At 50.0% G+C, this 17,170-nt stretch overlaps 1 protein-coding gene across 2 annotated transcripts; it reads right to left on the reverse strand.

Moving 5' to 3' along the window:
* Positions 1 to 1,466: 1,466 nt before the first annotated feature.
* Positions 1,467 to 16,892, reverse strand: HDAC8 (histone deacetylase 8). 2 transcript variants are annotated; one of them, XM_021547810.2, is made up of 11 exons: positions 16,769 to 16,892; positions 16,344 to 16,396; positions 14,875 to 15,005; positions 13,107 to 13,248; positions 10,119 to 10,231; positions 9,079 to 9,156; positions 8,586 to 8,694; positions 6,892 to 7,064; positions 5,199 to 5,293; positions 4,003 to 4,108; positions 1,467 to 1,992 (listed from the first exon to the last, which is right to left on the reverse strand). In XM_021547810.2, the coding sequence occupies exons 1-11, from the start codon at positions 16,844 to 16,846 to the stop codon at positions 1,970 to 1,972; spliced, it is 1,101 nt and encodes a 366-aa protein (XP_021403485.1). In that variant the 5' UTR covers positions 16,847 to 16,892; the 3' UTR covers positions 1,467 to 1,969. The 2 variants fall into 2 exon arrangements, with proteins under 2 accessions (XP_021403485.1, XP_077642690.1); XM_077786564.1 differs by lacking the exon at positions 1,467 to 1,992 and having other exon boundaries at positions 4,090 to 4,185.
* Positions 16,893 to 17,170: the final 278 nt, after the last annotated feature.

The following is a 17,170-nucleotide window of genomic DNA, read 5'->3' on the forward strand; positions in this document are numbered from 1 at the left end:
CCCCCACCCCGGCCCCGTCCAGCCTCAGCAGCCGGCTGGCAGGTCCCTGGGAGTGCAGCTCGTGCTGACGACCAGAGCTCCGGCAGCTCGTCGAGGCCGAGCTCCACCAGCAGCGTGCCCAGCACCTTGGCACCGGCTGCGAGCCGGCCAGGCCGGCAGCGGCACGGAGGGGGCGGCTCCCCAAGGCCAAGCCAGCGGCCAGCCGGACCCCGTGGGGCTGCAGGGACTCCCCGAGCCGCGGTTCTGGAACTTCTGCAGGCACAGGCTGGCCCACGAGGAGGTTGGGACCGGCCTTGGGGGGCCGCAGGGACGGGGAGCAGCTGGAGTCCCCACGCCTCGGCCCCCAAAGGGTACCGGCGCAGGGTCCCACCACGAGAGGAGCTTGGTGCCCCGGGGAGGGCACTGTGAACAGCTCATCTCCACTTCCAGCAATGCACCCGGACAGGGAGGGAACCAGAACACCACCCCGGTTTACCCCGGCCCCTTGGGCATCAGACGGGCATCCCACTTGGGATGGGGGATGTGGGGATTTCCACCCAAGAGGACCTCACCTAAAAGCCACAACCCTTGACACCTGCGGGTTTTCTTATTGTTGATTTTCCCAACTGTGTTCCTGAAACAGCTCCCACAGCCTCACAAGGGCAGGCTACCTGCTGTGGGGACAGAGCACATGGAGCCCTGAGGTGGGTCAGGGGCAGCAGATAGCCAGCTTCTCTGTTCTCTCATTCCTCACCTTTTTCCCTGGGCAGTCCCAAAGCCTGACATCTCCCCAAGGCACTGGGATCCTTTGCTAGGGCAATGGCAGCACCAGCCTCCTGCCAGTGGTGACCACACAAGACTGGTCTCACCACAGCACACCACACCAGGTGCAGGGGTACATGGAAGCAGGCAAGGGGTCAGGAGTCATGGGAGCACATCCTGCTGACCTGTCTCCACACCAGATTTCCTGTTGTTTCAATCAGCAGTGAAAAACAACTGAGCAAAAAACAAAGCCAAGGCCAAGCTGGGAACCCTTTGTCTTGCTGTTTCCTCCAGTATAATCTAATTAAAGCCACAGGAAATATGCTTTCCTACACTGACTGGACATCATTAAAAAACCCAGAACAACAAAAAGTCCATGGGCCAAGAGAATGAGGGGACAAGGGTGACAGAGGCCGGGCTCCATGGCTCCTGGCACTGGGAGAGATCTGCTCCAGATACCTGTATACCTGTTCCCTTGCTGAGACACCTCATGGCAGCTCTCATGGGGCACCAGAGCATCTGGAAGTTCATCCAAGATCTCCCAGGACAGGAATTGCCACAATGCCCTGCATTGCCATTGACATTATTGAAAGGCTCTCCAAGGTCTGGTCCCTCTGTGCAGGATTTTAGGAGCTCACAAATGGCTCTGCAGTGGGCAGGGGTGTGCTGCGGAAAAGAGCACTGGCAAGGCAGGGTGGGTGGAAGAAGAAAGGAAAGGGCTGGAGGAGTATTTCAAGTCTTTTATTTTTAAAAAATTCCCAGTTAAAAACACAATGGCTGTGCCTTTCTGTGGGTAAGAGACACAACCAGGGTAGCCCTCAGGCTCTACTTCCTGAGTGGGCAGCTCTGAGGCTGTGGCCCTGCCAGGCAGGTAACACAGCACTGGGTTCCAGCTGGGGAGGGCTCACAGCTCTGAGAAGCCCCTCTCTTAAAATACATTTAAAAGCAGTTGTGAGAACAAACTGTGGTGTTAAAAAAGGAAGGGGAAAGGAGCAAGGGAGGCTCTGCCAGCACTGGAAGGCTGTGGTTGAAGGGCCCCACACTCCCACCTAGGGAAAGCCACAGTGCTTGTGCATGCAGCAGCTTTTCTTCTTTAAAGAGAAAAAAAAATAACCAACCAACAGTACTTTCTTCAAAAGTTTCCCTGCAGCCACAAATTCCACCTGTTGTTCACATAAATGTGCTGTCGTCCTCACAGGAAATCTCTTGCCTGAGCCTTTATTTTCTGCTACACAACGTGCTTCAAATTCCCTGCAAACAAAAGGAAGCAAAAAAGGGCATTTCAACTGATATTTTAGCCTGATGGAGTGACCTGGCAAGGGATGCCACTCCCATGCCTGATGGACTAGACCATGATATGGGAATTCCAGCTTCAGCAGATCTCAGTTCCTTCTAACCCCTGGCTCCCTTTGCAGAGGCTGCTGCCCTCATTTGAGCCAGGCTTTGGAAATTACCACAAGGGGACCCTGTCACTGCTTTCACCATACTGAATGCGGTTTCAGGACTTGTGACCAGCATCCGAGAGTTGCATGCTGCTCCCTGCTGCCTCATCCTTCTTTCAGGCTGGATTCACAGACAGGAGTGCACAGCCCTTCCTTCCAGCTCTGGAGTAATGCTGTTCCTCCTACCCTCTTGGACATGTCCCCAGGGAGGGGATGTCCTCTCCCTGGGATTGGCCTGTGCTTGGGAATGGACACTCAAAGGCATCCATGGCCACTGCACTTCCTATCCTACTTCTAACACCAGCACACTGCAATACACACAGACAGAAGAAAAGGGCTAGCAAGCCCCATCATGCTGTTCCCAGCCCCTGTGGCAGAGAGGGACAAGACAGATGGATAAGGGCATTGAATCAGTTTGGCTGGAGCTGGCAGAGCTCACCCTGGCTCAGCCTGTCCTGGACTTGAAGAGCTTCAAGTCCTGCCTGCTGGAGCCCAGTTCCGGAGAGCTGTTTCCCAGAGCCTCCTCCTGGACCAACTGGAAAGACACAGACTGGATGGGTGGTCTGCAAAAGGGACAGGGAGGGAGCTCACTCACAGTAGTTTTTATGAATCAATGGTTTTTACATGGTCTTGCAGCCTGTCACAAGTGGGGTCCTCCAGGAACTGATACTGATACATATTGCTCTACATCATAAATGACCTTAATAAAGAGATTAAAAACAACCACAGCACCAAACTGGGTGCTGAAGTGAACACATCAGAAGGGAGAACCATCTTACAGAGCTGGACAGGCTGGAAGACTGGGCTAAAAAGAATAGTTTTAAGTTTAACAAAGACAAAAGCAAGGTCCTGCACTTGAGATAGAAGGTAGCCAGTTCAGGCTGGGATTTGTGTGACTGGGAAGTAGCTTTGTGGAAATGGATGTGGGGGTCCTGATAGGCAGGATCCAGGTGTGTGCTGCTGCAGCAGTGAAGCAAACCGTATCCTGTGCAGCATGTGGAAGAGCATTACTAAGAGAAACTGCATCATCTCATTCCAGGTGCATCTGACAAACAATGAGTACTGTGTCCAGTTATGATCTCCACAAATCACAAAAGACATGGACAGAGCAGAGAAGTCCAAAGGAGGACCACAAAGGTGATCAGATGCTGGAGAACCTGCCCAATGAGGACTCTCCCTGCAGAAGAGAAGGCTTAGGAGGTACCTCATTACAGCAATCTAGTACTTGAAGCCTGTGCTGTAGGCTTCAGAGGACAGAGGCTCTCTCTTCTCAAGGAGCCACATGGAGAGGACAATGGACAACAGGCATGAGTTGTACCAGGAGAGGTTTCACCTTATTTAAAGTTTTTTGGTTTTTTTTTGGTTTTTTTTTGACAATGAGAGCAATCAATCACTAGAGGAAACTCCCCAGGGATGTGGTAGCAGCCTCACTGACTGAAGTTTTCAGGATGTGACTGGACAGGTTGCTAGATAATCTTGTCTATGCTCCCTTTCCCACAAAAGTTTGGACCGGATGATCTTTGAAATCCTATAGAACCTGGGCTGTTATATGATACCAACAGGGACAAGGCTCCATGCTCCCCTGCTCAGCCAGAACAAAGACAATGGCAACTTTTGCTACAGGAACCCATAATTCTGTACCACCAACCCTGAAAATCCCAAGGGATGTGGGAAGCAAATGACACTGTGCACTAATGAACAGCCAAGTGAATGTGGTTCATCTTTCCAGTCAGTGAAAAAGACTCCAATGAGCTCTTCTGAGGCCCTCTCTAAAAAAACCTGTAAGCCTGAAGTAGGAGTATTGGCTTGGACAACGCACCTTTGATAGAGTTCAGAATTTCTTGAATTCTCTGTGGCTCGTTGCGGTCTGGTCTGCAGCTTGGTGTGATCTCCAGCACATAATCAGGACCATACTCTGTGAAGAACTGCAGGGAGGAGGAGATGAAAGTCAACACAGAGGTCTCTGAAGGCTAAGGCTAGAGGGAGGGCTCCCCATGGATACCTGTTTGTAAAAAGGAAAAAAAAACATTTCTCTACCTAAGGGCCATATGTAGCTTCACTACATCAAGGTGGTACTTCAGCAGTGTCTGTGTCCACCTGGAGTTTTCAAGCATTTCCCAGTTCAAGGGATGGAAGCAGAGCCCAGTGAGGCAACCAAAAAGCAGTCAAATGTCTGTACCAATGCTTTACTTGGGAAAGCTGTTGACACTCATTTTACACATGGTTACCTGCAAATGGAATTTCTTTATTATTGAATTTCAAGTGCTGTAATCACATATCCTACCGTTCACCTCCTATCTTGCTGAACACTGCATTGACATGACAGTGAAACACCTGGGAAAGGAAAAATCAGTGTGCTGCAAGGATACTGTGTCTCTCCTGGCTAAGTGCTCAGATAGCATGCAGGAAATCTGCAGCACATGGGGCTGGCGTGCTAACACAGAATGACAGGTTACTGACAGCCACTGTGTCATAATTCTGGCCAAGACAGGGTCAGCTTTTGCAGTAGCTGGGAGGAGGCATGGCCAGGACACGGAGGTTATTCTACATGACCTCTTGTCATTGCTGAGGGCAGGGGAAAGGGACTCTCTTCCAGACAGAGGGGATTCCTTCCAGCTGAAATAATGTAGGAGAGGGAGCTATGCAGTTTTGTCTATTGTCAGCAGGGCTGGGGTGTTTCTGTGTGAATTGTTTTTTGTTTTCTTGTTCCCTCTGTCATTAGTATTATTGCTGTTATTGTTCAGTAAATTGTTCTTATTTCAACTGTGATCTTTACCCTTTGTGCCTCCAGGTGGAGACGGTAGGGGGAACAATGCATGCTCTTAGCAGGAGCACTAAATTGGAAACTACCATTCCTAAGGCAACCTTAATTGGTGCCCAGTATGGGTCACAAAATGTTGAGATAACAACAGATCTGCCCAGAGTGGGATGGAAACAATTTTGATTCTAAGCATTTGTTCATATTAGGTACAGAATCACTGGTCATAATGCTGCTTGGGTTTTTCAAAGTATTACCTCATGATCAGGGATCTCAGAGGACAGTGTTCTCCCAAGGATGACCCCAGTCAAGTATGTCCAACAGCGAGCGGTGTTGGCAAGGTTGTAACCTCCTGTTTCCAGCAACAATTGGGATTTGAGGAGGAAGAGTGGGGAAAGGGAAAAGAGGAAAAAGAGATTTAAGCGGAAGGAACAAATCACGAAACCAATGTGTGCACGTTACATGAGTTCAGCTTATTTCATCCACTCAAGCCATGCCCAAAATCTGCCTATTGCACCTGCTACACAAGGCCAAGTCTGAATGAGAGTGTATGCAAGAGCAGACTGCTCAAACTGAACCCCAGCTACATTCAGTGTGGCAGAGGCCAGTCCTCCAGCCACTATCTCAGACCCAGGATGAGCTCCCAGCCCCATGCACTGAACTCTCTCCTCACGACAAGGAGAGCCATTCTCAAGTAGCAGGCTGCAGCAGAAATGGGGGATTCCTGCTTTTTAATACCAGCCTTTGACCTATAAAGCAAAATACACATGCCCAGCCATATGCTGGTGAGCTCTTCAGCGCTGTTATGTTTGAGAGGACAAATGTGAAACTCATCACTACAACTTGCAACTGCTTTACGTGGAAATGAGATTTCACAGGGAGTAGGAAATGGTTACCTATATGGTAAAGGAATATGAGCCCACAAGGAGAAACCTTAGCTGAAAGCAATCCTGCAAGAGACTCACATAAGATTTTTTACTAGAAAAGTAAAGGGAGAAAAGCACTTTGACAAGACAGACCATATTTTCCAATATTCCCTTGTGTTTGCAGTGGGATTTTTCCCTGCTTTTTTTCACTTCTCCCCCAGTTTCCACTCAAATCCTTCCACATGCTGCAGTGGTGGGAAACTCCCTGCTATTTTCACAAGTGACACATAGTTGATCCTCATTTTTTAACAGGAGCTTTGGGTTTGTTTGAAAGCATACTCACAGACAAGCCACAGAAGGACCGAACACTCATATCCTTTCCAAAACAAAAGGCATCAGGCAAATCAAATTTTAGCCTTAATATGCTATACATTATTTCCCCCATATAAAAAAGGGCAACACCTAGAGCTGATCTGGCTCCAGTCATGGAGCTCAGGGGGTTTCCCTGGCACACAGTGGTTTTTGTTGTTCTGAAATTCTCTGTTAACATAACACCTGTCCTGTGCTCTCCCCATTGGACAAGCAGCTGGTTAGGCAGTACAACAGAAATAAGTCCAGCTTAGCTTTCACTGGGTATCAGAGCCCTGCTGTACCTTGCAGGCAGCCAGGCCTTGTCCCCAGCCCCTGCCTGAATCTTAATGAAACCATTCATCACCAGGTGCCCAAAGTAGGTTTGGGAATATAGTGGTCACTTTCAAAGAGAAGCACCGAAGGGCTGACCAGCAGAGATAGGAATCAGAGGTGTCACTGAGAAGTCAGGGTCAGTTTGTTGGCCTCTCCTCTTCTCCAGAGGAGCCATGCAGCTTTTAACTCAAGATCTGGTCAGTATTGAGACTTGCACCTGTCAGTATCAAGGATTTCAGGGGTGAGAAAAAAGTACTGTGCCACAGTGTGTCCTCCTGACACTGCCCAGCAGTCATCCTGCTAAACCCTCGCCACTCCTGAGCCCAAGGGCAGGCAGGCACTAGAGGCAGGGTCACAGGAGGACAAATATATTTCCCTGAGAACAGCAGGATGCACTCACCTCCTCCCAGGACAAGAGTTGCTAGTTGCCACTGCAAGACATACTTGAGGCACTTCCCCACTCCCTCGGGCGTCATGTTGAAAGAGCACATGGGGTCTCCAGCAATGGTGTCCGCCCCCAGCTGCAGCACAACTGCATCGGGGTTGAAGGCAGCATACACCTCCTTCAGCACTCTGGGAGAAGAGGAGCAGTCCAGTTACTGCCAGCACAGCTCAGAGAATGCCCTGGTCACTCAGATCCACCAATGCCTCTCAGGGTTTCTGCATTCTCTGCTTCCACCCAACTCACACCAGTTACACTACCTCTGTTCCCAGTTAGCCTTCTACCTCCACAGCAATTTTAGCTCTCAGAGCACTTATCAAAAGGCTGATGAATGCAAAAGCACCACTGATAACATGGCAGAGGGAGATCTAGTCCTCACCAGTTTAGTGGTGGCATCAAATTCTGCATTTACACTGTCTGCCTTTTGGCTGCAAGACAATCCACGGGCTTTTTTGCCCTGTGAAAGTCATGGTGGAAGTCAGGGTCTGGCAAAACAACAATTCTGAACTCTCAGACACCTCTCACCAGGACAGGCCAGCAGAGGACAGGAGAAACAGAGGAAGACTGTGGCTAGGGTCTTACTCCCCTCTCTCCTATATGGCTCTTGAGGCAAAACTATATGGAAAAGCTCTGTGCAGGGTGTAGTCAGCCTGCAAAAACCAACATTAGACAGTTTCAAGCTTCAAGCCCAACATGGTTTTGGGAAATACAGGCAATTACCCTCAAACAACAGCTGGATGAGACATCCATCCACAGTCATTCCTGTGACTGCCTCCCAGCCTGGACAGAACTCAAAGAGATCTCCAAGTCTCTTTGCAGAAGCTTTACCTATACACAGCTTGAAATCTATGGTAGGTTATGATGTCCTTCAGCTGTGAAGGCAAACAGCAGGGTCCTCCTGAGTGGGTTCCTGGCCTGTCTCAGCCCCTAGAGCTGCCTTTAGAAAGCATGTCCTCCAGCACAAAGAGGGCTGCTCTGCCCCAGCAATGGCCAGCACCAATGAACCAGCAGGAGGCACGGCCCCCCGTGACTGCCCTGCTGGCCTACAAGTTTAGAGAGGTTTCAGCTCTCAAGTGTTAGAGGTGGATGTGCTACCACATCCTGCAGCCCTGCACTGAGATTCCTCTCCCCTGGAAAACAACAAGCCCCGCAGCCCAGCTGAGGGACAGAGGGGACTGCCAGGAGGCAGCTCTGTCACTGTCAGATATTCAGCCTTCAGCCTTTCATTCTTTCAGCACAAACAGAAGGTATTAGAAAAATGCTTTTAGCTAAGCCCCAGGCATGTGCCCACAGTCAGAATTCAGAGCACTTACTTGAAGAAAAACCATCTAGTCCTAAGTTCACAGCTAAAAAATACTTGTCACTTCTCAGTCTTTCCTTAGATAGACATCTGTGGAGGTTTATCTAAGGAGATAGGCTGACCTGCAGCAGAGACCCCTCCAGCCACCCACAATGTCTCTGTATATTCACTTTGCCTGAGGATTCAGACAAGACCTCTGAGAACTTACAGTCCATGTTCATTGTAATCAAAGGGTGCAACAGGGGAAGGGACAAGCCTTAAGAAAGGACTGTAATTTAAAATACTAAGCTGTGTAGTATCTTAATTTCTAAAATCCCATCCAAGTCAGCAGTATCAGAGCAACAGGGCTTACGATTCACAGATCTGGTAGTATTTTTCATCCTGAATGCCATCTTGAATGGGCACATTCACACTGTAATAGCGACCTTTTCCCAGGCCAACATCTGTCACATCACCAGTGCCTGCACAACAGAAACACCCCAATTAGAAAGGAAAGCAGAGCAGCAAGAGACCTGTGGGGTGTCTCAAAGGTAAGAGAGCCAGAACATTCAGCATCATTATGGAGAAGTCCACTTGCCACCACCAAGAAAGGAGGGGTGGAGTGACCCAGTTCTATCCTTCACCCAGTTCTGCCATGCAGCATCAAAGGGGCTCTGCCTAGAGCTCAGCTACAACCAGGAAGGGGGAAATGCCAAACATGTTGCTTCTCCTCTTTCCTTCTCCTGGGTCAAGAGAAGAGGCAGCAAGACACGCTGGCTGGGCAGCACAAATGGGACTTGCCTTTATAGAGGCCTCACCAGTGACACATGAACCAAATGAGCACAAGCCTCTCAAGTTCAACTTACCTGGGAAAAATCCTGGTGAAAATTTGTGCAGAGAAACAGTCATAACTTTCGAGGTGAAACTAAAGGCATCTTCAACTCCTATTAGGAAAGTGAAAAAAAGCTTTCATGCATCATTTATATAAATGACAGTCTGAACACACAGAGTTGCTTGATACACACAGGGCAGCAAGCAGAAAAGGAGCAGCATAAGCAAAGCAGAAATGCAGGTGTGACTTAATAAATACATTCTCAATCCACAGGGACTGGAGCTCAACTGCAGCAAAGACCACAACTGCTATGAATCTGGCAGGTACCATGCCAATCAGTACTGAATGCATCTCAATATCTCATATCACTACCCATGGTAGCAGCACTTGCCTGCACTGCTAGTCCTGCAAAGCTGGGAGAGGGATCTGAGCACAGCTGCCTTGGCCAGAGCATGGTTCTGAACCAGTGCTACTGGGCTCTCTTGCTTTTTCTCAATGCTGCTGTGGTTCAACATGCCTTTTCCTTAAAGACACTATTAAGATAGTGGGCACGGAGAGGGAAAGAAGTAATAGAAACCAAATGCAGGGAGAAAACGGAACAAAATGAAACACATCATAAAATTTGGAAGAGCGGGAAATGTTAAATGGTGTAGAAATAATGTCCCTGAAGGAGGGAGCAGTTTCAGCAAGGCCAGCTCTGGCTCTAGATTTATAGCATCAAGCTTTCTTTTAAAAGCACCATTTACTACTGGCTGCTTCCCTGTTGCAATGGACCCTTAAACAATGAAACCCTGTCAGCAACTGCCCAGCCAGGATGGGAGACTCGGACACATTATCTGTTGCTTTAGGTACAAGACTTCTCCCCAGACCTGTAAGAGAGGTCTGAGGAGCAGCATAGGGCAAGTCTGTAAAGCAGGACAAGGTATAAACGGATTGAGGGAACAACTGCACTAAAAGGAGCCAAAGCCACAGCTGTTGCAGCAAGTAAACCCCTGCTGTGCAGACAGGCCTTGCCTTCTCCCATTCCCCTGAGTCTGTGCAGCTGTGCTGTTTGCAGCCTTCGCTGGGCCTTACCATCCCCATGATGCAAATCCAAATCGATATAAAGGACACGGTCAAATTTCTGGCGCAGTCGCAGGATGCCCAAGACAGCGTCGTTCAGGTAACAGAAACCAGAAGCTTCATCCCTGTGAAAACAATGACATTGAATATTGCCAATGCAATAACCACTGATCTTGGCATTCTCACTTTGACTCTCCAAGTGTCCACCTCACAGGGGCACAGAGAAGTAGGAAAACTCAGCCCAGCAGTGATCCAGAGACGAGTCAGGAACAGTTCAAAGCATGGATGGGAAGCACAGAGATCAGGACTGCTTGTGCCAACTGCTTCTCAGCTCTGGGCTTTCTGGCAGCTGCGTAAGCATCAGTTAGCTGTGCTGCAGAGAGACCCTGGTCTGAGGAGGGTACCTCTGACCATTGCACTCTGGAACAAATATAATGTTAGCTTTCTGCACCTGAGGCATTTTAAAGTTCAGAGCCACTTGACTCACACCCACTCTCTCTGAGGCAAGAGGACAGTCCCCTTGGTCATTTTCCTGTGAGTGCTGGACAGGCATAGACAGGCAGCCACTCCATCCCTGCTGTCTGGGTCACAGCTCCTGGGAAGGTCCTGGCAGTGAAAGGCAGGCCCAAGCTAATCACAGCATTCTCCTGCTGTTTTAAAGTCTCAGGCTATGAAGGTTAAGCCTTTTGCCAACCTTTCCTTTCTCTTCCCAGGAAAATGCAAATGGGATGTCCCACACACAGTCCCTCATGATACAGCTCCTGGGCTCAGCCAGGAGAGAGTTCCAGCAGCTAAACAGAGAACACATGTACCATATAAAGATTTATTGCTGACATTCATCAGGGACAGCTTACTTGCTGGCATCAAAGGGATAAGAAAGTTTCTTGACCCCTACTCCAGCCTCACTCCAAAGTCAAGTCCCCATCACCACTTAGCACCAATCCATACACATTCTTAAATCTGCCCTGGATAACTATTTTAAAGTGAAGCTTTATACTTGGCAGTAGGAGTCCCCAAATCCCTTTTCCAAAAATTATATCAGGATACAAGATGCACTTCTGGGAAATTCCTCTTGATTTCCAGTCACAGCACTCAGCTCATTTGCCCTGACGTTTCCTGCTCAGCAACAGCTGGGAATGGTGAGGAGCAAGCTGGGAGTGGCAGAACCAGACTTGCTTTCACTCTGAAAGTGCCATGGAGCACAGGTGTTCCCCAGTGACTCTGCTCATTTACAGTAATGCTGAAAATTGAGGTGTTAACAGGTATCCTGAAAATCTAACTCAACAGTGATTATGTACTTCTCCCCTCCCTCAGAGCCCACAAGGAAGTGTCTTGGGCACTCTCTCCATGCTGTAATACACATCTCTGAAACTCAAGGCCAAGCAGAGCAGTGTTGGAGCTGCTGCTCAGGACAAGCACTTGGGATTCCCCCTTGCTGCCCTAAATCCATCCAGCAAAGCTCTGAGTGTCACTGCCAGAAAGGAGGGTGAGGTTAGCTTGAGAAAAGGCACTTATTCAGCATCTTACCCTCAACCCCAAAGGCATCCTCTGAACCAAGAGCTTCTAAAGCCCCAGGTCATTCCTACCTTTAGAACTCTGGAAAACAATTAAACCACCAGACAGCAGGTGTTTTTTGACAAAAGGAATGTATTTTGCTAGGACACCGGTCCTAGAACCAAGCACCTGCAGTCTGGAGTCAGTCTGGCTGGACCTTCACACTGGGCTGGCATCTACCCTGAAGCATCACACACCAGCTTACTGGGGTGACTGGGAAGACTCCTTTGGGATCAGTGGGTATTAAATGCCTGTTTTTTAAACAGACTCTTTGCTTGCCAGAGCAGCGCTAATAGCTCAGCAGCAGCAGCACTGCTAAGACATTTTTAAATTACAGGCGTTTTTTAAACCATGCAATCCAGACAGGATATAACAGAAGATTTCCCAAAAGCCATCAGTTCTGCACAGAGCAAGAGCTCAGCTCTGCCAAGTGCAAGTCTCCTTTCACAGCAAGCTGCAGCTGAAGCCATTTTGAGCCAAGTGCCCACCAGGAAACGAGCTGAGACAGTGGTATTGCTGGCACTTGCACACTACTGTTAGACCTCCAGACTTCCTCTGCCAGGTCAGAAAAGTCACTGGACCAAGATATCTGCACATGTGTGTACAAGCTGCCAGGATAAGACACAGGGCCCATGAAAACTCCTGAGGTTCCCCAAGGAGACAGAACAGCACTGCAAACACCAGTTGGCTGTGGACAAAGAAGGTTGGTGTCTTGTCTACACTGCAAAGAGGCCTCATGTTTTGGGAGATGGGGAGGATAAGTTAAATAAAACTTATTTAACTTATAATATTATAAATACAATTAAAATAATTAAAATATAATATTATAACTTAAAATAATACTTCCATGGAAAATGGCATGGAAACTAATTATTTTATCACTACGGAAGCACAGGATTCAGTGACAGAATTTTTACTTCCTCTCCTGTTGTGCTGGAAGACCACTACTGATGTTAGAGCTCACAGGAAACAGCCCCCCATGGAGCACAGGGAAACCCAAGAAGGTCAGTCCTGCACTGTTTCAAACCTCTTATTAGAAAACCCAAAAAGCCACACAAAACAATATGGACATTCCCATTATATTCCAAACTGGCAATTGTTTGTCTCTCCACTGTGCTTCTTCATGGACCCCACAAATAAATTCTCACTTGAGCTTCCTGAGAGAATGATGTATTAAGGAATCACAGGACATGTGAGTACACTTGTCCCAGACCTGCTCTGCAGCACATGACAGTGACAGCACCAGCACTGGGCAGTGACCTGCCTCCTCTCAAGCCTCTGCCCTGCCCTTTATTTCTTTCCTCTCTACCTCTTGCCTTCCCTCACACCTTGCTTTCTCTTCCAGCTGGATCATTGCACCCTGAGGGTTCTCAGGGAAGCTGGGAGCTAGGAAGCAGAGTTCAGACACCAGATGAGAAAACAGAAGGGAGGAGATTTTTTTCTTACTTCTTTGCATGATGCCACCCTCCAGGCCAGTTAATTGCTACTTTGCACTTGCCATCCAGCAGGCACTGGGCTGCAGTGATGGTGGCTCCTCCCACAGCTGCTGCATACTCAAAGATCCCTTCAGTGGCTGGACAGTCGTAACCTGCAGGTAAGAGTCCGTGTAAGAGCTGCACATCACACACAACAGGCCTCTTCCTCCAGGGGAAGCACATTCCTTTTGTTTGAGTCCTCAAGACTGACCAGGGCTGGAGCAGCCTCTTTCTGAAGAACTGATCCCATGGAGGACCCATGCTGGAGAAGTTCTTGAAAAACTGCTACCCATAGGAAAGACCCGCACTGGAAAAGTTCATGGAAGAAAGTGTCCTGTGGGAGGGACCCCACACACACACGGGACAAGAGTGAGGAGGAAGGAGAAGCAGAGAGGTGTGAACTGACCACAACCCCCATTCCTTGTCCCCATACACTGCTTGAGGGGGAAAGGAGGGAGCTGTGAGTGAAGCTGAGTCTGGAAAGAAAGGTGGACGAGGGGGATGGTGATTTCAGTTTTATTTTGAATTCCCACTATCCTCCTCCATTATTAATTGGCAATAAATTGAATTCATTTCCCCATGTAGAGTCTCTTTTGCTGGTGACAGTAACTGGAGAGTCATCTCCCTGTTATATGATGTTTTCCACTGTATTGTCTCCCCCACCCTATAGAGGCGGGGAGAGACTGTGTCTTGGTGGGCACCTGGCAAAAAAACCCCACCCACACCACAAAAAACAACCCACCCCAAAAAGCAACAATCCAAATGTTTTCTTGCACTCAGTTCATTTAAAAATGTGTCCTGAACCAACTTCTGAGTTGTGTGCCTGGGTTGCTGAACCTACTGGTTCCTCACACCAATCTCACAAAAAAACTACTTTCAAGTCTCTGGCTACCCAACCAGAAAAGCCCTGACATGGTCACTGACATACCTCTTCCCTAAAAATGTACATACACAAACTAGTCAAGCCTAGATAAGCTGTAGGTCTATGTCTACAGTACAATCTTCTCTTAGTCCTACTGCAGCCTCCCTGCAGCTGTTGCCCACCAAGCAGGATACCAGGGCTGCTTGTCTTCCTGTAGACAGAGCAGCTTCAGAAATATACAGTCTAAGGCACACTCGTGAGATGGGCACAGAATCTGCACCTCTGCCTCAGTTCTGGGTCACTCCTCCCATTCCTGATACCAAGACAGTGACCATAGCCATCTCACCAGCTTTACCTGCTGCATTGCTCAAGCCATTTTAGATCCAGGAGGGCAAGAGCCCTCTGCTCCAGATGTAAGTCACCAGACTGCCTTGGTCACTATAGCTCCAGGCCACCGGAGCTACTGACAGCAGCTGCTCTGGTCACTACAGCTCCAGGCCACTGTTCACACATGCCCTCTCCACAGCAGGCTTGCAGCAGCCAGTCCCAGCTCCAGCCCAAGTGCAGTGCCAGGGTCTTCCATCCCATTCCAGAGCCTCAGAGCAGCAGCAAAGGGCACCAGCCCCAGTCAGCAAGAGTCAGGCCAAGCTGCACAAAGCAGCAAAGGCAGGCTAGCTCTACCCTCAGCTGCACCAGGGAAAGTGCCAGCCAGCCTGTCAGATGACTGCTGGGGTTCAGCAATACCCTGTAAAAGAGTGTTTCCTTCCAAAACTAAGCCCAGCATCCCCCTGAGCTCACCCCTCTAACTACAGCTCCAGCAAAAATCATCCTGACCCTGGCACTCAACTAATCTCTTGCTGAAGAAGCACATCCTTACCCAGTCCATACTCCACAGACTCCGGGTGGTCATCATCCCCCTCCTCGCTGACCTTCTGCAGGTGCTGCAGGTAAGCATCTGTATGGAAACTTGCCATTTCCTCCATGGAGGCCACTTTTGGCTTGACTATCCTGGGCAGAGAGGAAGAAGGGAGCATCAGGGCAAGAGGATCCAGGGTTCAGCTGGAATGTCCAGCTTTAGCCTTTACCCTAAGAGCCTTCTTTTGGCTGTTACTGATGTAAAAGCAAACAAAACTCCCTCTTCCTCTTGCAAGTGAGAAAGACACCCAGCTGAGCTGGAGCAGGCCTTGCCCCTGGTATGCTCACTGCCCACCCCAGTGAAGAACACCTGCAGGTGCTGCCTGCATTAATCTTCCCACTTTGCTTCAAGTTTTCTTCCCTGTTCTGCATGTTCTCTCAGTTTGTGCATTCCCCAGCATATCCAACATTCAGGTTACACACAGAGGAACTAATGGAGGGAAATGCCCAGGCCCAGCACAGCACTGTGGCAGGACTTCAGCCTGGATCAGCTATGCAATGCCTCTCACGTGCTGTGACCTGCACCAAACCAGAGACTCTCACTGTTCCAAGCAACTTGCACAGCACCTTCCTGGGTCTGGGTGCTTTGCAGTGTGCCTAAACAAATCCTGCAACACACTGAACCCTCCCAAAAACTTGGACAGTGGGAGCATGCACAGGCAGTGCAGCACAGCTCTGTTGCTACAGGAAGAACACAGGAAGCTCCCAGCTCCAGGCTGGCCTCGATGCTTCCCACCCCATGTGAGGGCAAACAGTCCTTCAGGTCTGCTCCATAACGATGCCTGCAGTTGTTTCCCAAGTACACTTTGCCAGAAAAAAAAAAAAAATTGTTTAAAAAATTAGTCTCAAAACAACCTTCTAGCTGTGCTGAACTGGAGCACATTTTTTCTAATATTTTATGAGATGCTTCACAAGAGGGACTAAGCTATGCCTTTTTATTTTTCCCTTCATATGCCCCAGTATCAAGAGGTGAATGAGGCGGGAGGTACCTCACTTTTCTGCCCCATATCTCATCCCATCTTCTCTCCTGGACAACATGCAGACCTCACAAAAAGTCCCCCAGATAAATGACAATGCACCAAAACAATATGGTCCCTCTCTGCATCAGCACTGACTGATCAGTGGATCTGGAGCAGCATCAAGGCAGTCACCCTGCTCAGAGTCTCAAGCATGGGGCACACTCTGTAGAGAAGGCACAAAGCTATAAGTGCTCCACCAGACCAGGAGGGTAACCATGAATTACGCCTTCCATAATTGCTGTAATCGTGTCCATGTAGCAAAACAAGCATTTTCCTTTAACCCTAGAAATACACACTGTGGGGGTTCCTATAATCACACCACCAGCAGGGACGGTGTGAAACCTGAAACTCAGCACCTTCCAAAACTTAGAGGAGAATAAAACATCCCTTCAGAGAAAACGGGAGCACTTACTTCATCTGGTCAAGCAAGCAATATGCTTCAATCAGTGAATGCACCATGCTGGCCTAAAGAAAAGAATAAGACTGTGAGAGCAGGAGACACAAAGCCAGCAGCCAGGAGCTCAAGGACTCGCAGACGAGGTGTGTCTGACTCCTCTCGGCAGCCACTTTCCCTGCCCGGGTCTCCTCTCGGGCCCGAGCCATGCCGTGCGCAAGGGCCGCCGGTGTGCCGGGCAGCAGCACAGCCGGCACGGGAAAGGGAAGCGTCGCTCCATCGTCCGAGCCCGCGCTGCCGGGGCAGCGTGAACCACCCCGAGCCATCCCCGCCGAAAGGCCACACTCCTCCCGCCGGGCCGCCTGCTCCCCCGCTTCCTCCTTTCCTGCCCGGGCCTCACCGCTGCGCTCCCCGCGCCCCCTCGCCCCCGCCGCGGCGCTGACCCGCTTGGGCACTTTGCAGAGGGAGTCGCAGAGGGTCACGTACTCCGGGCTGTACACGTAGACCGGCACCGCGGCCATGGGGGCCGGCGCGGCCGGGACCAGCGCCCGCAAGGCCGCGGGCAGGGCGCGCCGGCAGCGGCGGTTCCGGCCCCGCGGCGCGCCGGGAGCTGTAGGCTCGCCCGGCCAGGAACAGCAGCCGGCCGCTGCTGGAGGCATTTTTACTGCCCCCCAGGCAGCTGGGTGCTGTTTATTCTCTAAGAATGTCGTGTAAAAAGGCCCGTGGCTCGCACGCAGCGCCCGCCCTGCCCAGGGAGCCGCGCCTCAGGCGGGCCCGGGCCCCCCCGGCCCGCGCTGCTCCCACCGCGCCCCTCGGTCTGAGGGCTGAGCCCGGCCGGGGGTCGG

Source organism: Lonchura striata, chromosome 14 (assembly GCF_046129695.1).
Source record: "Lonchura striata isolate bLonStr1 chromosome 14, bLonStr1.mat, whole genome shotgun sequence".
NCBI classification, from domain to species: domain Eukaryota; kingdom Metazoa; phylum Chordata; class Aves; order Passeriformes; family Estrildidae; genus Lonchura; species Lonchura striata.